Source organism: Bombina bombina, chromosome 2 (genome assembly GCF_027579735.1).
Source record: "Bombina bombina isolate aBomBom1 chromosome 2, aBomBom1.pri, whole genome shotgun sequence".
Lineage (NCBI taxonomy): Eukaryota > Metazoa > Chordata > Amphibia > Anura > Bombinatoridae > Bombina > Bombina bombina.
Window position 1 is genome coordinate 1,190,105,553 of NC_069500.1, and position 26,570 is coordinate 1,190,132,122.

The 26,570-nt window shown below is 38.6% G+C and overlaps 1 protein-coding gene across 2 annotated transcripts in view; it reads left to right on the forward strand.

Moving 5' to 3' along the window:
- Nucleotides 1-26,570, forward strand: part of LOC128648207 (coagulation factor XI) — a 93,570-nt gene that overhangs the window by 36,326 nt on the left and 30,674 nt on the right. For both annotated transcript variants that reach the window (XM_053700852.1, XM_053700851.1), the window contains exons 10-11: nt 1,098-1,210; nt 9,778-9,961. In XM_053700852.1, the coding sequence (XP_053556827.1) occupies nt 1,098-1,210; nt 9,778-9,961 (297 nt within the window). The remainder of the gene's footprint in view (nt 1-1,097; nt 1,211-9,777; nt 9,962-26,570) is intronic.

A 26,570-nucleotide genomic window follows, 5' to 3' on the forward strand; every position in this document is an offset into this window, starting at 1 on the left:
CACCAGTAATCATATCCCTGAATTCTGCTTCCAGACAAGAATATATCTAAACCATTTTTCTATGTATCTAAGGTATTGTCATTTACTACCTCCTTAGGTAATAAGTTCCACAATTTGATTGCTCTTACCGTGAAAAAATCTTTTACATTGCTGGAGATTAAATCTCCTTTCCTACAGCCTGAAATTGTGACCTCTTGTCATAAACAATTTTCTTGGAATAAACAGTGCTTCTGCCAACTCTTTAAATATATTAATATAAGGTAATCATGTCACCTCTCAAGCACCTTTTTTCTATAGAAAACAGACCCAGTTTGGCTAATCTCTCCTCATAGTGTAAATTCTCCTTTCCCCTTATTAGTTTTGTGTCCCTTCTCTGAACTTTTTTTAAGTCTGCAATGTGTTTCTGTACAAAAATCTTTGATATCCTAAATGAATCACAAATAATCATGTTCCGGTTATTATATATTTATTATTTTCCAAATTTTAAAGGTTACCATATTAGTAATAAATTAAATAAAATTACATATACTTTGTGTTTAGAATATTTATAAGATTTTCTAAAAAACATGTATAGGAAATTTGCATTCATGAATATGTATTTAGCCTTAAAGGGATATGACACCCAAAATATTTTTTTCATAATTCAGACAGACCATGTGATTAAAAAAAACTTTCCAATGCTTTTCTATTATCTAATTTGGTTTATTCTCTTGGTATCCTTAGTTGAAAAGCATATCTAGGTAGGCTCAGGAGCAGCAATACATTACTGGGAGCTATCTGCTGATTGGTGGCTACACAAAAATGCCTCTTTTTATTGGTTCATCAGATGTGTTTAGCTACTTCCCAGTAGTGCATTGCTGCTCCTTCATTGAAGGATACAAAGAGAATAAAGACAATTTGGTAACAGAAGTAAATTGGAATCCACATACTCTGTATGAATCATAAAAGAAAAACATGGGGTTCATGTCCCTTTAAAAATAGATAACAGCATCAACTATCAAGATATTGCGCTATTGACCCATCTCTAATTTTTACAATAATTTCTGTTTATATTTGTACTAATCTATTTATGTAGATAAATATTTATTTTTATCTAGATGCAAATGTCACTTGAAGATATCTTCCAATGGGTTGCCAACTGGAATATCGCACGGGAAAGGAGGCATTTCAGGATTTTCATTAAGATTGTGTAAAACTAAAACTGCCTCAGGTATGTAAAATTTTGAATCTAAACAATGATGCATTTAATGGCACATGACAATATTTAATCACTGTGTAAAATTTGCCTTTCACTAATAATTCTAAAATGTAATGCATGTAATGTAGTTAATGCCATCAGTATCACTAGATTCTGTCATACATATAAATACAAATACTTTTTAGAAATAACTTGTCTGTAAAAAGAAACAAGTAAAAGAATAAACAGAAACACTTCTTTTTCATGTGAAATGACTGTACATTTTCAAGGTTTCCAAGTCGGAGGTACCGCTTAATATGCATAAAAGTTGGTGATTTCTAAGACTACTTTTGGGATTTCCAAAAAGAATATTTAAATTGTTAGGTACAGTTGTAATCAAAATGATTCAACCCGCTTTGCAAATCAGGTTTATTGTCAAAATTTACAGACTTTCAACTGTTTGCAATGAACAAATCAAACAAAAGCAATTGAAAAAGCTCAACACAACGAATGGTTCACAGCTGAAAAAGTCTGTAAATGTTGACAATAAACCTGATTTGCAATAGGGGTTGAATAATTTTGATTACAACTGTATATGTTTATAAGACAGAGTGCATCGGCCAGATTACGAGTTTTGTGTTATGAGGGGTGCCGTGCTAACGTGCAGTTCTTTGTCACCGCTCACTTACCTACAGCGTTGGTATTACGGGTTTTTACAAACCAGGCGTTAAAAGGCAGGAAGTGAGCGTAGAGCAAAATTGTGCTCCATACCGCACTCCAATACCAGCGCTGCTTAATGCAGAGGTGAACTGGTTGTACGTGCTCGTGCACGATTTCCCCATAGACATCAATGGGGGGAGCCGGCTGAGAAAAAGTCTAACACCTGCAATAAAGCAGCGTAAAACTCAGTAACGCAACCCCATTGATTCCTATGGGGAAACACATTTTATGTTTACACCTAACACCCTAACATGAACCCTGAGTCTAAACACCCCTAATCTTACACTTATTAACCCCTAATCTGCCGCCACCGATATCGCCAACACCTGCATTATATTTATTAACCCCTAATCTGCCGCCCCCGACATCGCCGACACCTGCATTATACGTATTAACCCCTAATCTGCCGCTCCTGACATCGCCGCCAACTACATTATATTTATTAACCCCTAATCTGCCATCCCCAACGTCGCTGCCACTATTCTAAATTTATTAACCTTTTAAACCTCAGTCTAACCCTAACCCTAACACCCCCTAGCTTAAATATAATTTAAATAAATCTAAATAAAATTAATATCATTAACTAAATTATTCCTATTTAAAACTAAATATTACCTATAAAATAAACCCTAAGCTAGCTACAATATAACTAATAGTTACATTGTAGTTAGCTTAGGGTTTATTTTTATTTTACTGGCAAGTTTGTATTTATTTTTACTAGGTAGAATAGTTACTAAATAGTCATTAACTATTTACTAACTACCTAGCTAAAATAAAGACAAATTTACCTGTAAAATAAAACCTAACCTAAGTAACACTAACACCTAACACTACAGTACAATTAAATATTAACTTACCTAAATTAAATACAATTAAATAAATTAAATACAATTAGCTAAATTACAAAAACAAACACTAAATTACAGAAAATAAAAAACTAATTACAAGATCTTTAAACTAATTACACCTAATCTAAGAGCCCTTTAAAAATAAAAATAAAAACCCAAAATAAAAAAAACCCTAGCCTGAACTAAACTATCAATAGCCCTTAAAAGGGCCTTTTGCGAGGCATTGTCCCAAATAAATCAGCTCTTTTACCTGTAAATAAAAAATACAAATACCCACCCAACAGTAAAACTTACCACCCACACAACCAACCTCCCCAAATAAAAGCCTAACTAAAAAAACCTAAGCTCCCCATTGCCCTGAAAAGGGCATTTGGATGGGCATTGCCCTTAAAAGGGCATTTAGCTCTATTTCTCCCCAAAGCCCTAACCTAAAAATAAAACTCACCCAATACACCCTTAAAAAAATCCTAACACTAACCCCCAAAGATTCACTTACCGGGCGAAGTCTTCATCCAAGCGGCAAGATGTCCTCAACGAAGCCGGCAGAAGTGGTCCTCCAGACGGGCAAAAGTGGTCCTCCAGACGGGCAGAAGTCTTCATCCAGACGGCATCTTCTATCTTCATCCTTGAGCGACTCCATCTTCAAGACATCCGGCATGGAGCATCCCTTTCAATCGACGGCTTCTTAGGAATGAATGTTACTTTAAGTGACGTCATCCAAGATGGCGTCACTTAGATTCTGATTGGCTGATAAAATTCTATCAGCCAATCGGGATTAAGGTAGAAAAAAATCCTATTGGCTGATGCAATCAGCCAATAGGATTGAACTTTAATCCTATTGGTTGATCCAATCAGCCAATAGGATTGAGCTTGCTTTCTATTGGCTGATTGGAACAGCCAATAGAATGCCAGCTCAATCCTATTGGCTGATTGCATCAGCCAATAGGATTTTTTCTACCTTAATTCCGATTGGCTGATAGAATTCTATCAGTCAATCGGAATCTAAGGGACGCCATCATGGATGACATCACTTAAAGAAACATTCATTCCGAAGAAGCCGTTGATTGAAGAGGATGCTCCGTCCCGGATGTCTTGAAGATGGAGCTGCTCCACGTCAGAAGGATGAAGATAGAAGATGCCGTCTGGGTGAAGACTTCTGCCCGTCTGGAGGACCACTTCTGCCGACTTCGTTGAGGACATCTTGCCGCTTGGATGAAGACTTCTCCCGGTAAGTGAATCTTCGGGGGTTAGTGTTAGGATTTTTTTAAGGGTGTATTGGGTGGGTTTTATTTTTAGGTTAGGGCAGCAATAGAGCTAAATGCCCTTTTAAGGGCAATGCCCATCTAAATGCCCTTTTCAGGGCAATGGGGAGCTTAGGTTATTTTAGTTAGGCTTTTATTTGGGGGGTTGGTTGTGTGGGTGGTAGGTTTTACTGTTGGGGGATATTTGTATTTTTTCTTTACAGGTAAAAGAGTTGATTTCTTTGGGCCAATGCCCTGCAAAAGGCCCTTTTAAGGGCTATTGATAGTTTAGTTTAGGCTAGGGTTTTTTTTTATTTTGGGGGGGCTTTTTTATTTTTATAGGGCTCTTAGATTAGGTGTAATTAGTTTAAAGATCTTGTAATTTGTTTTTTATTTTCTGTAATTTAGTGTTTATGTTTTTTTTGTAATTTAGCTAATTGTATTTAATTTATTTAATTGTATTTAATTTAGGTAAGTTATTTAATTGTAGTGTAGTGTTAGGTGTTAGTGTAACTTAGGTTAGGTTTTATTTTACAGGTAAATTTGTCTTTATTTTAGCTAGGTAGTTATTAAATAGTTAATAACTATTTAGTAACTGTTCTACCTAGTTAAAATAAATAAAAAACTTGCCTGTAAAATATAAATAAACCCTAAGCTAGCTACTATGTAACTATTAGTTATATTGTAGCTATTTTAGGATTTATTTTATAGGTAATATTTAGTTTTAAATAGGAATAATTTAGTTAATTATATAAATTGTATTTAGATTTATTTAAATTATATTTAAGTTAGGGGGTGTTAGGGTAAGACTTAGGTTTAAATGGTTAATAAATTTAGAATAGTGGCGGCGACATTGGGGATGGCAGATTAGGGGTTAATAAATGTAGGTAGGTGGCGGGGATGTTGGGGGCAGCAGATTAGGGGTTAATAAATATAATGTAGGTGGCGGCAATGTCCGGAGCGGAAGATTAGGCATTAATAAGTATAATGTAGGTGGCGGTGATGTTGGGGGCAGCAGATTAGGGGTTAATAATATTTAACTAGTGTTTGTGAGGCGGGAGTGCGGCGGTTCAGGGGTTAATATGTTTATTATAGTGGCAGCGATGTCCGGAGCGACAGATTAGGGGTTAAAATTTTTATTATAGTGTTTGTGATGCGGGAGGGCCTCAGTTTAGGGGTTAATAGGTAGTTTATGGGTGTTAGTGTACTTTTTAGCACTTTAGTTATGAGTTTTATGCTACAGTGTTGTAGTGTAAAACTCATAACTACTGACTTTAAAAGGCGTTAGGAATCTTGATGGTAGAGGCTGTACCGCTCACTTTTTGGCCTCCCAGGCAAACTCGTAATACCAGCGCTATGGAAGTCCCATAGAAAAAAGGCTTTACAAAATTTACATAAGTAGGTTTGCGGTAAGGCCAAAAAAGTGTATGAGACACCTATACTTGCAAGACTCGTAATACCAGCGGGCGTAAAAAAGCAGTGTTAGGACGTGTTAACGCTGCTTTTTTACCTTACCGCAAAACTCGTAATCTAGCCGTATGTTTCTTATTTGTAAACAACTTATGTTAAAAAAAACTTAAGTGTAAGATCCTGAGATAACTATTTATCATGCAGTGCAGAAAACTTTCTAAATGCAGCTTTAGGATAGTATTGTTCTCAATTGTATGAAATATGGAGCTCTTTCCAGCATCACCCTGTTTATTTATGTCATAAGTGATCAAAATCTATCTGTTAATAAAAATACAGAAACCCTACACTACCCACTCCTAGAAACCTGCTACATTTTTTTATGTGTTATTTCAGTTAAAGAACAACCACTAACATTCTACTTGCAGAGCCATGGTAACCATGGTAACAGACACAATATTTATTGTATGCTGTGACAGTATAGACCCAACAAACCACTTTGTAATGTAAATGTTGTAAAACAATATCCATTTGCCTTTTTTAAACTCCATGTATATGCTTTTGATGCAGATCAAATGATGTATGGAGCTGTCAATCAAGTGCATGCACAGTGCTTTTGCACCATTTAGTAGCCGTGTAAACACCACTGCTGGGCGGGATTCAGATTAAAGGGGGAAAAAATCAAATAAACAGTAATACTAAATTGCTAAGTATATTAACAGGGTATGCTGGGTGATAAAGTGTAAATGTTTATGTCCCATTAATCTCTAGCACTTGACTAAACGATAAACACAATATGGGGTTTCCTATAACCCCTGCACTAAATAGACACTGGTATTTCTAAACATGCATACCAGAGTAGTTCTCATTTACCCATATTAAGGATACAAAGATATCCAGGCACAAAGCTTTAGGCATTTAATTTCAGTGTGGTTCACTCAATTGGCTGAATAATCTAAATCTATCTACTTTGGTGAGAAGATCTAAGAAGTCTCGTCTGCACTGTGGGCTGATTAGGAGAGTAACAGTAGAAGCATTACTAATGTGAAGGCCCCCGCGGTAGATGGGATTATACTGAACAGGTTGCAGTGGGCTGACAGGCTATATTAGGTGAGGGGATAACTTGTATGTTGGTTACTGTTTTGTGGGATCACAGTCAGCCCTATTGAAAATCAAGAATGTTATAAAAATCCTCTTGAAATATGGGTGCCCACTATTTATAATGTTGTGAAGCTGCAGTAATAACAGGCATTTTGTCACACATGCTACACTTTGCTAAGCTCATAGTTTGCTGCAGGAAACAGTACATTTTTACTTTTTTCATACCTCTCCTAGGCATATTAGCTCCCACTAATCCATGCAAAGTCATGCTACAAAAGTGTGACAAATGCTTATGTTGAAACACGTTGATCACCTGATCAGTATTGTCTCTAGCCTAGCAGAGAGGACTGGGTGCATATACTGCATATACCAGTGTAAGTTGGGGAGCTGGGCTTATTTCTACCGTTTGAGCCAGAAGCTGTTATAAAGTTTGATCACCGTATCAGGTTTAGCTATGTAACTAACAAAGTGGACTGGGTGTGTACACTAAGGGCAACAGTGCAATTGCTGTGTAGCAAGATTCACTGTCTGAATCAAAGGCAGTTACAAAGTGTGTCTGGCTCATTCCGCCAGGGTTCGTATATACCAAATAGATAGAGCCCTCTAGTACAGATACAAGCTCAGCTATTGTGTAACAGAGCTTCATCATATCACCCAGAATGATAGTGCACAATAGGTTTAAATCTCCAAGCCAGAGACGACTAGTTAACTAACTAACCCAACATGAGTTATATTAAAGGAAAGTCAAGTCCAAAATAAACTTTCATGAGTGCTAAATGATCTCCTCATGGCAAGAGACAAAGGTGATTACTCCATTCTAATCCTCCTGGATCTCTCAGCTGCATTTGAAACCTTTGACCATAGGATTCTAATAGAGCGTTTGCAGTACATTTGTGGTCTAGGAGGCACAGTCCTTAACTGGTTTAAATCTTTCCTCGCTGGTAGATCACAGAGAGTAATATCAGGATCAAGCTCATCAGCACCAACAGAACTGGCCTGCGGAGTTCCACAAGGATTTATCCTGTCTCCCATGCTACTCGCAATTTACTTACTACCACTGAGGGACATCATTAACCGACATGGCCTAAGGTATCATTGTTACGCTGATGACACACAACTCTACTTCTTCTTTGCTCCAGATACTACAGACCCAGCATGCCGCATAAACAATTGCTTAACAGACCTCATAGAATGGATGAATGCTAGCTGTCTCAAAGTTAACCAGGACAAAACAGAGTTATTCTTGGTGAGGGGACCCCGGGCATCAAAAATATCCCACGATCACCCAACTGGCCTGGAGCTTGGAGGCTCTAAACTCGTTAGTTCAGCAAAGGTACGAAACCTCGGAGTGCTGAATGACGCTGGACTATCTTTTAAACAGCAGATTTCCTCCGTAATAAAATCTGCCTACTTTCATCTGAAAAACATAGCCAGGATACAACACTTAATTCCACTGGATGATATGCCAACATTAATCCATGCATTTGTATCCTCTAGGCTAGATTACTGCAATGCACTTTACTTGGGCCTCCCAAAAAAAGAACTCCATCGCCTTCAGACAGTACGCAGCAGCCAGTCTATTGACCAATCAAACTCGCTCCTGCCACACAACACCTGTTCTCCACTCCCTGCATTGGCTTCCAATGAAATGGCGAACATATTTTAAAATTGGCCTGCTGACCTTCAAAGCCTTAAACAACCAAGGCCCACAGTACCTGAAAGAGCTCCTGACACCCTACATCCCATCCCGTTCACTTAGGTCAGCCAACAAATCCCTCCTCTCAGTGCCAAGAATAAGGACAAACTCAGGCTCCAGAGCATTCTGCCACGCTGCCCCTACTTTCTGGAACTCTTTACTGTGCGCAATCAGAGAGGCACCGTCCTTACAGACTTTTAAAAAAAAGCTAAAGACCCACCTCTGTCATCAGGCATTCAGTCCGCCTATCTGACCTTTAGAAACTCCTAACTTTTATGTCTTATGTTGGCATATTTGTAAAGTGCTTTGAGTCTCACAGGGAGAAAAGCACTATATAAATCACAAATTATTATTATATTATTATGAGTCCAATAGGGCATGTATTTTTAAACAACTTTCAAATTTAGTTTATACCTTTGAACGAACCCTTTTCATTAATATTTATATGAATAATTTTTAGAAGATAGTGTATATATGAGTGTAACAGTTTATTTAATGTATTTATGTTGTGTTTGTTGCACATTTTGTTTTAAATCCTTAAAGGGACAGTGTACACCAGTTTTCATAAAACTGCATGTAATGATGTAATAGACACTACTATAAAGAAGAATATGCACAGATACTGATCTAAACATCCAGTGTAAAACCTTTTAATAACTTACTTAGAAGCTCCCCGTTTAGAACTGTTGATGAGGGTAGGCTGGGACACCCAGTGAAAAGGGCTGGGAAAGCAGGAATAGTAGACAGCCCCCCATGCATATGAAAAGACAGATTACACAAACAGGCGCAAGCAGGAATCTGTAGACTAGAGTCTACATCTGGGGCGCGATCCGATATATGGCGCAGGTTTCGGCGCAAGCGTGGAAACCTGCGCCGCCCGTAGTTTCACCTCGCACATCGACCTATCACATATACAGCGCCGACAGTTGCTAAAGTGCTGTAAGTCGGACAAGCTAGCGATGCTGATACTTTGGGGTTTGGTTAGGAGTCTGAAAATAGCAAGCGGCGGAAGCGTGGAAACCTGCGCCGCCCGTAGTTTCACCTCGCATATCGACCTATCACATATACAGCGCCGACAGTTGCTAAAGTGCTGTAAGTCGGACAAACTAGCGATGCTGATACTTTGGGGTTTGGTTAGGAGTCTGAAAATAGCACAATCTTATTAAAAACAAAACTATACATTGTTACAAAAAACCTCCCATATGGGCTGTATAAATTGTTAATCTACTTAAACATTTATGGAAAAGAAAATCTAGTGTACAATATCACTTTAAAGCCAGAAGAGCAAGGCTCTCAGATAATACATTATATTATAGAAATTAACCTCTGAAATGTTACAATGAGAATTTGCCACTGCAAAATGTATCTGAACTGTATCATTCAAATAAAAAATATTGAGATTTAAGTGTCAGGCTTTTCCAATCCTGTTATTGTTGTATCCTTTACTTTTAAATAGTTTTAAGAAATGCTTTGAGGTATTTTTCCTATATCATAGTAACCTTATTTTCTTTCTGTAGAGCTAGATATAAATACAATGGGTTCAGAAACAGCTGTCATTGTTTTACTTATCTTCCTTCTCGTTGTTAGGTTGTGGCCAGCCTGCTGATTTGGCAAACAGAATAGTTGGGGGCACTAACAGCTCTCTTGGTGAGTGGCCATGGCAAGTGAGCATGCACCTCAAGTTTACTACCACTTATAAAAAGCATACATGTGGGGGATCCATTATCAACAATCAGTGGATACTAACAGCTGCCCATTGTGTTTCAGCTCCGTAAGTATTACATAGTAACATGAATAAAACAAATGATCAGTGGTTTTATTACTAAGTTCAACTATTTTTAAACAGTTGATATTTACCATGTTCTGTGGTCATTATAATAATGTGTCCATAATACAATATGTAAAAGGCACAGACATTAGGCACCACAGGCCTGTTAGAATAAATCTCACAGGGCATTCTGGACCTTGAGACTTGATGTCACACTGGGATTCATTAAATAAAGACACTGAACATCAGAATGGTTGTTAGCTGTAAGATCCGTTCCATAGAAACTATTGTGTTCTTCATTCATTTGATAACTAATTGTAGCTATTTGCATGACTTTAACAATTATTAAAAAATATAAAGTTACATTAAAAAATAAAAAAATAAAGTAAATCAACTTTACTCTTAAATAATATTTACCCTAGTCAGCCTCATCAGTAATATAAGCAAAAGGTTGAAACACAAGGGCATAGATTACAAGTGGAGCATAAAAATGGTAGCACTATAGTGCGCTAACCTCACTGGAGTGCAATTCATAGCAATGGACTGCACTCTCAAACCAGACTGGGTACATATACTATGACCCTGCAAAACTCAGAGCCCTGGGTGCTCACCAACACTCACAGACAGCTGCACAGTTTTCAGGGACTCAAGCAGTTAACTCCAGACAAGCCTGGGTGTAAAGCCCATAGGGAATATTACAAAATAAAATAATTAACTCAACACATAGAAAGTCTGGTACTCTTTTGCAAGCACACAGCTAGATAAAAAAACAGGGTCATAGGATGTGTACCCAATCTGGAGAAAGAGGTGTTTAATGTCACAATAAAGGTGTGACAATATTAAAATCCAGAAAGTGCCTGTCTGGACTTTTTGCTGTGAATATTTTTGATGGCACCCTGGTGTTTAAACATTTAAAATGAGAGTCCCCTTCTGTGGAAATGTGTATATATATATATATATATATATATATATATATATAAAAAAACATTTGTCCATGCTAATATTCCCTGGTTAAATTTTTTTAGCATTTATTTGTAATACCAGATTTTGAGCTATTTGATGTGGTAAGCCCCCTTGTGCTATCACTCCATTTGTAATCTGGGCGAGGTGTTCTCAAATTGTGAGATTATTTTCATTTTGTGTTAAGATGTAATACATGCAAGGAATGCTTTCTTCTACCCACTTGCTGACATTGAAAGACTGTTTTAACAGAGGAAAGGTTAGGGATTTAATAGCTGTAATTTTTTAGTTTTTTTACAAATGCAAAATATAAAGTCTAAAAGGTATAATCCAAAACCACAAGATGGCACATAATGTGCATTTTATGGCATTGTTTATACTGAAAAAGAATTCAGCATCTATATTCCAATGCAGCATAAAACACCCTTGCACACTTGAAAATTCCGATTATCCTAATACTTTGAAGGTATAATCTAGATTTTATTAAAGACACAGAGACAAGTATTTTTGCATTATCTTTCTTTACTACTCAAATGCAGCCTTTAAAGAACAACAACAATAATAACATCAGTGAAACATAACATAAGAAGCTAAAAGAAGCTTATTATAATGAACAGAAAAAAACAGCCAATAAGAACAGAGAATAGACTATAAACTGAGTACGCAGCTGTCAATCTTCCTCTTTCTAGTTGATGCTCAAAAGGAACAAAATATTAAGCATCATGATAAGTCCAAAAAGTCCAAAACAACAAAGGATAACGAAAGCCATCTTTCTGTAAAATTGATAGAAGATATTCCAGGATATGTTGAGTTTGATTGAAGTTAGACCAGTTGTCCAGGATTCAATAGATGGATGCTGGAACTTTTGGGATGAAGGTAGAAATCCAGAAGATATAAACGGATTTTATATGGAAACTGTTAAAGACAAAAAATATTTGCCTAGATTTAGAGTTTTGCATTAGAAGGGGTGCGTTAGCTACACATGCTTTTTTTCCTCCGCACCTTTTAAATACCGCTGGTATTTAGAGTTCACAGAATGGCTGCGTTAGGCTCCAAAAAGGGAGCGTAGAGCATAATTTACCGACACTGCAACTCTAAATACCAGCGGTGCTTACGGACGCGGCCAGCTTCAAAAACGTGCTCGTGCACGATTCCCCCATAGGAAACAATGGGGCAGTTTGGGCTGAAAAAAAACCTAACACCTGCAGCGTTCAGCTCCTAACGCAGCCCCATTGTTTCCTATGGGAAAACTCTTCCTAAGTCTGCACCTAACACCCTAACATGTACCCCGAGTCTAAACACCCCTAACCTTACACTTATTAACCCCTAATCTGCCGCCCCCGCTATCGCTGACCCCTGCATTTTATTATTAACCCCTCCGTACACCGTCGCAACCTACATTATCCCTATGTACCCCTAATCTGCTGCCCCTAACACCGCCGACCCCTATATTATATTTATTAACCCCTAATCTGCCCCCCCCCAACATCACTGCTACCTTACCTACACTTATTAACCCCTAATCTTCTGACTGGACCTCGCCGCTACTATAATAAAGTTATTAACCCCTAATCCGCCTCACTCCCGTCTCAAAAACCCTATAATAAATATTATTAACACCTAATCTGCCCTCCCTAACATCACCGACACCTAACTTCAAGTATTAACCCCTAATCTGCCGACCGGACCTCGCCGCTACTCTAATAAATTTATTAACCCCTAAAGCTAAGTCTAACCCTAACACTAACACCCCCCTAAATTAAATATAATTTTAATCTAACGAAGTAAAATAAATCTTATTAAATAAATTAATCCTATTTAAAGCTAAATACTTACCTGTAAAATAAACCCTAATATAGCTACAATATAAATTATAATTATATTGTAGCTATTTTAGGATTAATATTTATTTTACAGGCAACTTTGTAATTATTTTAACCAGGTACAATAGCTATTAAATAGTTAATAACTATTTAATAGCTACCTAGTTAAAATAATTACAAAATTACCTGTAAAATAAATCCTAACCTAAGTTACAATTAAACCTAACACTACACTATCAATAAATAAATTAAATAAACTACCTGCAAATAAATACAATTACATACAGGGAGTGCAGAATTATTAGGCAAGTTGTATTTTTGAGGATTAATTTTATTATTGAACAACAACCATGTTCTCAATGAACCCAAAAAACTCATTAATATCAAAGCTGAATAGTTTTGGAAGTAGTTTTTAGTTTGTTTTTAGTTATAGCTATTTTAGGGGGATATCTGTGTGTGCAGGTGACTATTACTGTGCATAATTATTAAGCAACTTAACAAAAAACAAATATATACCCATTTCAATAATTTATTTTTACCAGTGAAACCAATATAACATCTCAACATTCACAAATATACATTTCTGACGTTCAAAAACAAAACAAAAACAAATCAGTGACCAATATAGCCACCTTTCTTTGCAAGGACACTCAAAAGCCTGCCATCCATGGATTCTGTCAGTGTTTTGATCTGTTCACCATCAACATTGCGTGCAGCAGCAACCACAGCCTCCCAGACACTGTTCAGAGAGGTGTACTGTTTTCCCTCCTTGTAAATCTCACATTTGATGATGGACCACAGGTTCTCAATGGGGTTCAGATCAGGTGAACAAGGAGGCCATGTCATTAGATTTTCTTCTTTTATACCCTTTCTTGCCAGCCACGCTGTGGAGTACTTGGACGCGTGTGATGGAGCATTGTCCTGCATGAAAATCATGTTTTTCTTGAAGGATGCAGACCTCTTCCTGTACCACTGCTTGAAGAAGGTGTCTTCCAGAAACTGGCAGTAGGACTGGGAGTTGAGCTTGACTCCATCCTCAACCCGAAAAGGCCCCACAAGCTCATCTCTGATGATACCAGCCCAAACCAGTACTCCACCTCCACCTTGCTGGCGTCTGAGTCGGACTGGAGCTCTCTGCCCTTTACCAATCCAGCCACGGGCCCATCCATCTGGCCCATCAAGACTCACTCTCATTTCATCAGTCCATAAAACCTTAGAAAAATCAGTCTTGAGATATTTCTTGGCCCAGTCTTGACGTTTCAGCTTGTGTGTCTTGTTCAGTGGTGGTCGTCTTTCAGCCTTTCTTACCTTGGCCATGTCTCTGAGTATTGCACACCTTGTGCTTTTGGGCACTCCAGTGATGTTGCAGCTCTTAAATATGGCCAAACTGGTGGAAAGTGGCATCTTGGCAGCTGCACGCTTGACTTTTCTCAGTTCATGGGCAGTTATTTTGCGCCTTGGTTTTTCCACACGCTTCTTGCGACCCTGTTGACTATTTTGAATGAAACGCTTGATTGTTCGATGATCACGCTTCAGAAGCTTTGCAATTTTAAGAGTGCTGCATCCCTCTGCAAGATATCTCACTATTTTTGACTTTTCTGAGCCTTTCAAGTCCTTCTTTTGACCCATTTTTCCAAAGGAAAGGAAGTTGCCTAATAATTATGCACACCTGATATAGGGTGTTGATGTCATTAGACCACACCCCTTCTCATTACAGAGATGTACATCACCTAATATGCTTAATTGGTAGTAGGCTTTCGAGCCTATACAGCTTGGAGTAAGACAACATGCATAAAGAGGATGATGTGGTCAAAATACTCATTTGCCTAATAATTCTGCACTCCCTGTAAACTAACTAAAGTACAAAAATTAAAAAAAGAACTAAGTTACAAAAAATAAAAAAATAAATTACAAACATTATAAAAATATTACAACAATTTTAAGCTAATTACACCTACTCTAAGCCCCCTAATAAAATAACAAAGCCCCCCAAAATAAAAAAATGCCCTACCCTATTCTAAAATAAAAATAGAAAAGCTCTTTTACCTTACCAGCCCTTAAAAGGGCCTTTTGCGGGGCATGCCCCAAAGAATTCTGCTCTTTTGCCTGTAAAAAAAAAACATACAATACACCCCCCCCAACATTACATCCCACCACCCACATACCCCTAATCTAACCAAAACCCCCCTTAAATAAACCTAACACTAAGCCCCTGAAGATCTCCCTACCTTGTCTTCACCACGCCGGGTAACACCGATCGGTCCAGAGGAGGCTCCGAAGTTTTCATCCAAGCCCAAGCGGGGGCTGAAGAGATCCATCATCGGGCTGAAGTCTTGATCCAAGTGCGGGCTGAAGAGATCCATCATTGGGCTGAAGAGGTCCATCATCGGGCTGAAGTCTTCTATCAAGCGGCATCTTCAATCTTCTTTCTTCCGGATCCATCTTCATCCCGCCGACGCGGAACATCCATTCTGGCCGACGACTTCCCGACGAATGACGGTTCCTTTAAATGATGTCATCCAAGATGGCGTCCCTCGAATTCCGATTGACTGATAGGATTCTATCAGCCAATCGGAATTAAGGGGAACAGCCAATAGAATGCGAGCTCAATCTGATTGGCTGATTCCATCAGCCAATCAGAATTTTCCTTCCTTAATTCCGATTGGCTGATAGAATCCTATCAGCCAATCGGAATTCGAGGGACGCCATCTTGGATGACGTCCCTTAAAGGAACCGTCATTCGTCGGGAGTTCGTCGGCCAGGATGGATGTTCCGCGTCAGCGGGATGAAGATGGATCCGGAAGAAAGAAGATTGAAGATGCCGCTTGATAGAAGACTTCAGCCCGATGATGGATCTCTTCAGCCCGCGCTTGGATCAAGACTTCAGCCCGATGATGGATCTCTTCAGCCCGCGCTTGGATCAAGACTTCAGCCGGATCATGGACCTCTTCAGCCCCCGCTTGGGCCAAGACTTCAGCCGGATCATGGACATCTTCAGCCCCTGCTTGGGCTTGGATGAAGACTTCGGAGCCTGGACGGATCGGTGATACCCGGCGTGGTGAAGACAAGGTAGGGAAATCTTCAGAGGCTTAGTGTTAGGTTTATTTAAGGTTTTTTTTGGTTAGATTAGGGGTATGTGGGTGGTGGGTTGTAATGTTGGGGGGGGGGTATTGTATGTTTTTTTTTACAGGCAAAAGAGCAGAATTCTTTGGGGCATGCCCCGCAAAAAGCCCTTTTAAGGACTGGTAAGGTAAAAGAGCTTTTCAATTTTAATTTTAGAATAGGGTAGGGCATTTTTTTATTTTGGGGGGCTTTGTTATTTTATTAGGGGGCTTAGAGTAGGTGTAATTAGCTTAAAATTGTTGTAATATTTTTCTAATGTTTGTAAATTATTTTTTTATTTTTTGTAACTTAGTTCTTTTTTTATTTTTTGTACTTTAGTTAGTTTATTTAATTGTATTTATTTGTAGGAATTTGTATGTAATTTATTTATTGATAGTGTAGTGTTAGGTTTAATTGTAACTTAGGTTAGGATTTATGTTACAGGTAATTTTGTAATTATTTTAACTAGGTAGCTATTAAATAGTTATTAACTATTTAATAGCTATTGTACCTGGTTAAAATAATTACAAAGTTGCCTGTAAAATAAATATTAATCCTAAAATAGCTACAATGTAATTATTCCTTATATTGTAGCTATATTAGGGTTTATTTTACAGGTAAGTATTTAGCTTTAAATAGGAATAATTTATTTAATAAGAGTTAATTTATTTTGTTAGATAAAAATTATATTTAACTTAGGGGGGTGTTAGGGTTAGGGTTAGACTTAGCTTTAGGGGTTAATAAATTTAATAGAGTAGCGGTGAGGTCCGGTCGGCAGATTAGGGGTCGGTGATGTTAGGGGTTAATACTATTTATTATAGGGTTATTGAGGCGGGAGTGAGGCGGATTAGGGGTTAATACATTTATTATAGTAGCGGTGAGGTCCGGTCGGCAGATTAGGGGTTAATAAGTGTAGGTAGGTGGCGGCGACGTTGGGGGCGGCAGATTAGGGGTTAATAAATATAATATAGGGGTCTGCGGTGTTAGGGGCAGCAGATTAGGGGTACATAAGTATAGCGTAGGTGGCGGCGGTGTGCGGTCGGCAGATTAGGGGTTAAAAAAATTTAATAGAGTGGCGGCGATGTGGGGGGCCTCAGTTTAGGGGTACATAGGTAGTTTATGGGTGTTAGTGTACTGTAGAGCACAGTAGTTAAGAGCTTTATGAACCGGCGTTAGCCCAGAAAGCTCTTAACTCCTGGCTTTTCTCTGCGGCTGGAGTCTTGTCGTTAGATTTCTAACGCTCACTTCAGCCAAGACTCTAAATACCGGCGTTAGAAAGATCCCATTGAAAAGATAGGTTACGCAAATGGCGTAGGGGGATCTGAGGTATGGAAAAGTCGCGGCTGGAAAGTGAGCGTTAGACCCCTACCTACACGACTCTAAATACCAGCGGTAGCCCAAAACCAGCGTTAGGAGCCTCTAACGCTGGTTTTGACGGCTAACGCAGAACTCTAAATCTAGGCGATTAATAATATATAATAATAACAACCAGGGTGGGAAAAAATCACATTTTTTGAGGAGGGAAAATACTCGTCTCTGTGTGTTTAATAAAATCTAGATTATACCTTCAAAGTATTACGATAATCGGAATTTTATTACAAGACCAGAGACTCCTATTTTTGCAAGTTTAAAGCATATTAAGAAAATAAATTAAGTGAGGCATGTTGAAATAAAATTGTTTAAAAATGGAGTCAGAGGACCAATCTGCCGTATTTAAAATTTGTTGAAGAGGGGCCGCTTTAAAAAGGCTTTTGAAGCAGCAGAACCTCTAACAGAATGAGCTGTAAAAGAAATATTAATGCCAGACTCTTTCATGACCCATTTAACCCACCTAGCAATAGAAGTAGAAGTAATAGGAGCGTGAGGGGGAACAAAGGAAATTAGAAGATGATTAAAATTAGATTTCCTAAAAATCAAAGTTCTAGATTCATATGATTTCAAGCATTCAACCACACAGAGTGAAGGTTCAGAAGGAAGGTAAGGATAGAAAATAGAAGTAGACAGAGTCTTAGTTCTGCGAGAAAGAAAAAAGGTAACTCCTTCAGGAGAGAAACGTTTAGAGTTCCAATCTAAAGCTTTCACATCAGATACTCGTCTGAAAGAAATTAAACAGAGGAGAGTAGCAAGTTTAGCGGAAAGTTGTTTTAGGGATAATAAACCATTATCAGGCCAAGATTTAAAAAGGGAGAAAATTAAATCCACATCCCAGAAAAATTCATGTTTGGGAACCGGAGGGTGTTTTAATCTAATGGCTTTGAGCACCCTACAGATTAAAGGATGTTTGCCGACAGGGAGATTGTTAATTAAATTGTGTCTAGCTGAAATAGCTGAACGATGAACATTAATGGTTCTGTAAGCCATACCTGATTCAAAGAGATGAGACAGGTAATTAATAACTTCTGTTAAATCAGAAGAAATGGGATCCAAGTCCCTACGCAGGCACCAGCTAGACCATTTTGACCATGCAGCAAAATAACATCTGCAGGTACCTGGGGCCCAGGAATCCTGAATGAGGGACCTAGCTCCCTCCGAAAGGCCTCGGAGGGACCAGGGTCCCCTGATATTGTCCATGCTATCAGGAGAAGAGTGCCTTGGAGAATTAGACTGTGACAGTCACCCTCTGGGTTGACTAGCAGGTGAGGAAACAGAGGAAAGAGAATTGGGAGATTGACGGACATCTCCAGGAGAGAGGGGTACCATGAAAGGGGGTCACCATTGTTAGGCATAGAAGATCCCTGCGAATCGTTGAAATTGACCTCGGGATCATAGAAAATGGAGGGAAAGCATAAGCTTTCTGAGGAGGCCATGGATGAAAAAAAGCATCTATGGCCGCTGCCTACGGATCCGGATGCCAACTGAAGTATGGGCGAATCTGGAAATTGGTCCTGGATGCAAAAAGGTCCAAACAAAAGGGACCTCTGAGAGATTGGAGGGAGAGGAAAAAGTTCCTGTCCAGTCTCCAGTCGCTGGAATCTGTCAAATGACGAGATCCACAGTCTGCAGCTGAGTTTGATTGTCCTGGAATATATTCCGCTTTGACCGAAATATTCCTGTCTAAACAAAGATGAATAAACTCTTTGGTTATATTGGACAAATCTTTCGATTTGGTGCCTCCCAAATGATTGAGATACTGCACCGCCGAAATATTGTCCATACGTAGGAGAATAGAAACTGGAGAAGAAAATTTTGCAAAACTTTTGACTGCAAACGAGCCAGCCAATAATTCCAAACAATTGATATGGAAACGTTTCTCCTCCAATGTCCATTTGCCACCTGTGATGGAAGGTCCACAACGTGCTCCTCAGCCTGAAAGACTGGCATCGGATTCTATAACAAAATCGTGAGTCCTGCCAAAAATGGCTCTCCCATTCCAGGCTTCCAAATGAGAAAGCCACCAAGAAAGTTCTTCTTTGGCTTCTGAAGACAAAGGAATCAAATGAGAATAAGAAAAACCTTTCCTCAAATGAAGAATTTTCAATCTCTGAAGTTCTCGATAATGTAAAGGTGCGGGAAAAATAGCCTGAATAGAGGATGATAGTAAACCTACTATTCTGGCTATAGTTCTGATGGGGACTGAATCTTTTGATAAAGTTTTGGAAATCTCTTTCTTGATGTTCTTCACTTTGTCTGGAGGAAGACTCAAAGTGGAAAGAACTGTATCGATTTGAAAACCTAAGAAAATTAAAGATCTTTTAGGATAAAGAACCGATTTCTGCTTGTTCACAATAAAGCCTAAAGATTCTAGTAAGGAAATTGTAGAAACAAGATGATTCTGAAGAGAGAGAAAATCTTGGTCCATTATTAAAATGTTGTCCAAATAAATTATCAGACAAACTCCTTGAAGTCTCAACCAAGCCACTACAGGTTTGAGTAGCTTGGTGAAAATCCAAGGGGCGGAAGACAAACCGAAAGGAAGACAGGTAAAGTTCCAAAATTGGTCTTCCCAATGGAATGTCAAACATTTCCAATGTTCTTGAGCAATTCAAACAGTTAGGTAGGTGTCTGTAAGATCTAGACGGACCAACCAATCGTTTTCTCTTAAGCATTCTCTTAATAAGTGTATTCCCTCCATTTTGAAATGATGGTATACAACGTATGCATTCAATGACTTTAGATTTATGACTGGTCTGAACTGTTTTTTTTTACTAAAAATAAGTTGCTTAGGTAAATGTCTTGGGGTTGAAAAACTGGAAGAATTGCTTTTTTGGAAAAGAGAGTAGAAATTTCTCTCTTGACCAAAAGAGTGTCTTCTTGAGAAAAATGAATGGGATGAGGGAGACTGATTTGAATTGGGAGAGAAATGAATTCTATGAGAATACCAGAGACTGCCTGTAAAACCAAAGGATCTGAAGTAATTGCAGACCAATTTTGGGCAAACAGGGCGAGTCTGCCACCAATTTTTTCTGGGAAAAAAGAAACAGGGGGAGGAAATAACAAATTTACCTGAGGCTTGTCGAGTTCTGGCTCTGCTCCTAAAACCTCTCTGAGTCCAGGGGAGTCCTCTTGTCGGGAAGAAACAAGAGGTAGATGGGTCTGGATAATTTCTTTGGAATTGATTTTGGAGTTGGGAATGATATTGGGATTGATGATGGGGGAAATAGTGAGACCTGGAAAAATAAGCTTGGCGACCGGGAAAGCGGCCTCTGCCTCTCCCGGCCCTGTCAGAAAAACCCTGGATAGGGTAAAAAATCTTCTTAACTGACGTTTTAACTTTGTTTAGATTGGAGAAGATGTTTACATATTGATTCAAGTCTTTTAAATATGCATCTCCAAACAAAAGGCCATTATTATCTGAAGCGAAGTTATTAGATGAAAAATCTGAGATTTTTGGGTCAATTTTCCTTAAAATGTTGCGTCGTATTTTCCAACAAAGCAAAGCAGTCTTTGGACCCATTCTCTGACTACGTAAGGGTCTAGAGGACAGTTTTCTGCTACACCTTGTTCAGACAGTTCAAACAACTTAGTCAGGGGCCCGACAGAATCTAATAGTTTATCCTGACATATTTTCCAGGATCTGTCCACTCCTTTCTTTAATTTGTAACCTGGGGTGCTGATAAATTTTAGAATTTTGGGATCGACCTCAGGAGTAATTGAAGCATTTTTTGGTAAAAGGGGGCGAGGACATTCTGCTTTCATTTTATTGCGGGTTTGTTTTTTCAGGGGTTTATGAAGTTGGTAATCAATGAATTTGGCTAAATCAATGGGGGGACACCACTCGGCAGACCGGGGATGGTTTAGTTCGTCTGCTTTGAATCTAGGATTGCCCAAACAGTCAATAAAATCCTCATCGTCCTCACTGTAATCATTACATTTTTTAGATTTCTTTTTCTGTTTTTTAGCTGCTGGAGAGCCATCAGAATTGTCAGATTCATTAAAATTATCAGAATTGATATCAGTATAGTCATCTCCATCGGGCACCTCTAATTCTGAGGATGGATTTTCCACAATATCTTTAGAATTAAATTTTAATTTTTGCCCAAACTGATCGAACAGCCAATAGAATGCGAGCTCAATCTGATTGGCTGATCGGATCAGCCAATCGGATTGAACTTGATTCTGATTGGCTGATTCCATCAGCCAATCAGAATATTCCTACCTTAATTCCGATTGGCTGATAGAATCCTATCAGCCAATCGGAATTCGAGGGACGCCATCTTGGATGACGTCATTTAAAGGAACCGTCATTCGTCGTTCAGTCGTCGGCCAGGATGGATGTTCCGCGGTGGAGGTCTTCAGGATGCTGCCGCTTTGCTCCGGATGGATGCCGCTTGGATGAAGACTTCAATCGGATGGAAGACCTCTTCTGGCCCGCTTGGATGAAGACTTCAGCCGGATCATGGACCTCTTCAGCCCCCCGCTTGGGCTTGGATCAGGACATCGGAGGAGCTCTTCTGGACCGATCGGTGAACCTGGTATGGTGAAGACAAGGTAGGATGATCTTCAGGGGCTTAGTGTTAGGTTTATTTAAGGGGGGTTTGGGTTAGATTAGGGGTATGTGGGTGGTGGGTTGTAATGTTGGGGGGGGTATTGTATGTTTTTTTTTACAGGCAAAAGAGCTGAGTTTCTTGGGGCATGCCCCGCAAAGGGCCCTGTTCAGGGCTGGTAAGGTAAAAGAGCTTTGAACTTTAGTAATTTAGAATAGGGTAGGGCATTTTTTTTTATTTTGGGGGGCTTTGTTATTTTATTAGGGGGCTTAGAGTAGGTGTAATTAGTTTAAAATTGTTGTAATATTTTTCTTATGTTTGTAAATAATTTTTTATTTTTTGTAACTTAGTTCTTTTTTATTTTTTGTACTTTAGCTAGTTTATTTAATTGTATTTCTTTGTAGCAATTGTATTTAATTAATTTATTGATAGTGTAGTGTTAGGTTAATTGTAGGTAATTGTAGGTAGTTTATTTAATTAATTTATTGATAGTCTAGTGTTAGGTTTATTTGTAACTTAGGTTAGGATTTCTTTTACAGGTAAATTTGTAATTATTTTAACTATTTTAGCTATTAAATAGTTCGTAAACTATTTAATAGCTATTGTACCTGGTTAAAATAAATACAAAGTTACCTGTAAAATAAATATAAATCCTAAAATAGCTATAATATAATTATAATTTATATTGTAGCTATATTAGGATTTATTTTACAGGTAAGTATTTAGCTTTAAATTGGAATAATTTATTTAATAAGAGTTAATTACTTTCGTTAGATTTAAATTATATTTTACTTAGGGGGGTGTTAGTATTAGGGTTAGACTTCACTTTAGGGGTTAATACATTTATTAGAATAGCGGCGAGATTCGGTCGGCAGATTAGGGGTTAATAATTGAAGTTAGGTGTCGGCGATGTTAGGGAGGGCAGATTAGGGGTTAATACTATTTATGATAGGGTTAGTGAGGCGGATTAGGGGTTAATAACTTTATTATAGTAGCGCTCAGGTCCGGTCGGCAGATTAGGGGTTAATAAGTGTAGGCAGGTGGAGGCGACGTTGTGGGGGGCAGATTAGGGGTTAATAAATATAATATAGGGGTCGGCGGTGTTAGGGGCAGCAGATTAGGGGTACATAAGGATAACGTAGGTGGCGGCGCTTTGCGGTCGGCAGATTAGGGGTTAATAAGTGTAGGCAGGTGGAGGCGACGTTGAGGGGGGCAGATTAGGGGTTAATAAATATAATACAGGGGTCGGCGGTGTTAGGGGCAGCAGATTAGGGGTACATAAGGATAACGTAGGTGGCGGTCGGCAGATTAGGGGTTAAAAATTTTTTTTAGAGTGTTGGCGATGTGGGGGGACCTCGGTTTAGGGGTACATAGGTAGTTTATGGGTGTTAGTGTACTTTAGAGTACAGTAGTTAAGAGCTTTAGAAACCGGCGTTAGCCCAGAAAGCTCTTAACTACTGACTTTTTTCCTGCGGCTGGAGTTTTGTCGTTAGATGTCTAACGCTCACTTCAGAAACGACTCTAAATACCGGAGTTAGAAAAATCCCATTGAAAAGATAGGATACGCAATTTACATAAGGGGATCTGCGGTATGGAAAAGTCGCAGCTGGAAAGTGAGCGTTAGACCCTATTTTGAGTGACTCCAAATACCGGCGGTAGCCTAAAACCAGCGTTAGGAGCCTCTAACGCTGGTTTTCACGGCTAACGCCAAACTCTAAATCTAGGCCTAAGTTAGGTATCAAACAATTGTGCACAACTTATCTGAGTTTGAGCAGCAAAAGAAAGAGGAAGATTGACAGCTGCGTACTCAGTTTATAGTCTATTCTCTGTTCTTATTGGCTGTTTTTTCTGTTCATTATAATAAGCTTCTTTTAGCTTCTTATGTTATGCTTCACTGATGTTATTATTGTTGTTCTTTAAAGGCTGCATTTGAGTAGTAAAGAAAGATAATGCAAAAATAGGAGTCTCTGGTCTTGTAATAAAATCCATATTAGCTTGAACATATTTGCATTCTTCTGCATGGTCAGTTTATGTTAGCAGCTGTTAAACCATGAGCCTTGTACATACCATATATATTAACATCAGAATGTTTGTTTACAATTGCAGTTAATGGTTTAGATGCTTAAAAATTGTGCCAAATTGTATGATACTTCAAATTGTACAGTTATGAACTGATCTTATTAGTTAAACTCGCATTGTTCTGTAAAATGTTCTCCCCTCTGATGTGTTCCCAGTTATTTATTTTACCTTTTGGAGTGTATTAAATTGTTCACCAATATCTACTTTACCTTTATTTTGACTTTTGTCAGGTGAACCATTAGCTCTACTGAAAAATTTAATACGGCTATAGAAAAGAAACACAAAATAAAGTAATATGTTTAAGCAGAAATCAACCTCCCAACGAAGGTGTCAGGGAACCAGGAATCAGACAGAGGCGGGATTTGCTAAATTAATCACACCTTTATTGAAAAAATAACAAAAAATAATAAATAGTCCAAAAGCCAAATGACAAGCCAGGAGTCAAAGCCAGTTCCGGTAGTCAGATGAGCTGGGTTAGGAGCCAAAGCGAGTAGTCAGACGAGCCTGGGTCAGGAACACAAAGATCAGCAGAGTCAGGAACAAGCCAGGGATCAGGAACCAGAAGGGGCTGTCCTTGCCTTCTCTCTAGGCAGTTTGTATCACAGCAGACTAAACTTTTACTCAGGTGGTCCTCCCCGAGTCATGTTAAACACGCATGGACAGCTCGCACTACAGGTTGTATGGAGATAATATCTGCAGGATTGTGACTTTTTATCAGCACTTTGGCGAAATACGCTGGAAGAAAAATCTTTTGGGAAGTGGTGAGATTTGAAAAAGGACCCTTAGGCGAGAGTATAGCTCTCAGTAGGAGTTCCCCTGTATAACTACCATATTGCATAAACGTGTGCTGAGTGTATTGTCTCCCCGCTGCATGTGACCTTATAAAGGGACTGCTATTTCTTCCTGCTGTATATGATTGCGATTAACATGCATGAACTGCTTACCACAATAAGTCATTAACCTGCAACTAACTGCATTATCCGTTCTAATTTATGAGCACTATGAACTAACTGTTGAATATTGCTGGACTGTACTTACCTATACGTCTATACTTGATAGGCTTGCTTGCTATTTAAAATCAACTATCTATACTATAAGAATCCTCCTATGACCTATGTCTGTGACTCAACAGAATATCTGTGTCTTAGATGCCTAACTGTATACATTTCTGGGCCCTTTTTTGATACGATTCTTACTTTTGATGAGCATATGCATATTATAGACGTTATTATCAAATTTCTCTCTACCATGGCCATGGTTTTGTATTTTCAAAATAAATAAAATATTTAGGGGTTATTGATATATGTTAAAATTTTAGACTAAGGTAGTTAATAAATTTATATATTTTGTATAAGATTTGTGCATTCTGATTCTTTGCTTTTGCTGCGGCCTTGATAACCCCTCAGGTGCCTAACCTCTGATTTAATCATATCGTAATGATATGGGAAGTGCTGGCTAAGGAATCCTATTATCTTTTCTTATCTTTATCCTTTTCTCTATAAGTTTATTTTTCTGTTTAATGGATATAATAATCATTGATTCCTCCTGTGCACCCTTAGACACACACTACTAGCTGTCTCTGGTTGTCCCCATTACTTTATTAAGTCAGGTTATACTTAGAGCTGGTTTGACAAAAACAAAAAGAAGAAAAAAAGAGTCATTTGAAAATTCAATTCACCCTGTTCTACTGAAAACTAATTATTAACAAGTTATTTGATGTTTCACTTTGTGAATTTAATGTATTTTTTAAAATATACACTCATTTCAAATCTAATGAAAGCAACACACTCCAAAAAAGTTGGGACAGTTGACTGTTTACCACTGTGTAACTTTTTTTCTTTTAATAACACTTATTATGTGTTTGGGCACTGAAGACACCAGTTGGTTACTTTTAGCAAGCGGAATTTTCCCCCATTCATCCATTATGCATTCTTCAGCTGAGCAACTGTACAGGGCCTTTGTTGCCTTATATTGCACTTCATAATGCCCCACACAGTCTCAATTGAAGAAAGGTCAGGACTGCAGGCAGGCCAAGCTAGCACCCGCACTCTCTGCTTATGCAACCATGCACTTGTAATCTGGGCAGAATGTTGTTTGGCGTTGTCCTGATGAAAAATGCAGGGACAGCCTTGGAAAAGACATCTGGACAGCAGCATATGTTGCTTCTAAATGTATACATACATTTCTGCATTAATGGTGCCTCACAAATGTGCAAGTTACCCATGCCATGGGCACTGACACCCCCCCATACCATGACAGACGCTGGCTTTTGGACCTGACGCTGATATCAGCTTGGATGGTCCTTTTCCTCTTTGGCTCGGAGAACACGATGGCTGTTTTTTTCAAAAACTATTTGAAATGTTGACTTGTTAAACCACAAAACATGATTCCACTGTGCTACTGTCCATCTCAGATGAGACCGAGCCCAGAGAAGTCAGCGGTGCTTCTGGACAGTGTTGATGTATGGTTTTTGCTTTGCATAGTAAAATCTTAACTTGCATTTGTGGATGCAGCAGCGAATGGTGTTGACTAACAATGGTTTAGCAAAGTATTTTCGAGCCCGTGTCAGGATATCCATTACAGACTCATGATGGTTTTTGAGACAATGACGTCTGATGGATCGGGGATCACGCAAGTTCAGAAGTGGTTTTCGTCCTTGTCCTTTGCGCACAGAGATTTGACCAGATTCCTTGAATCTTTTAATTATATTGTGCACTGTAGAAG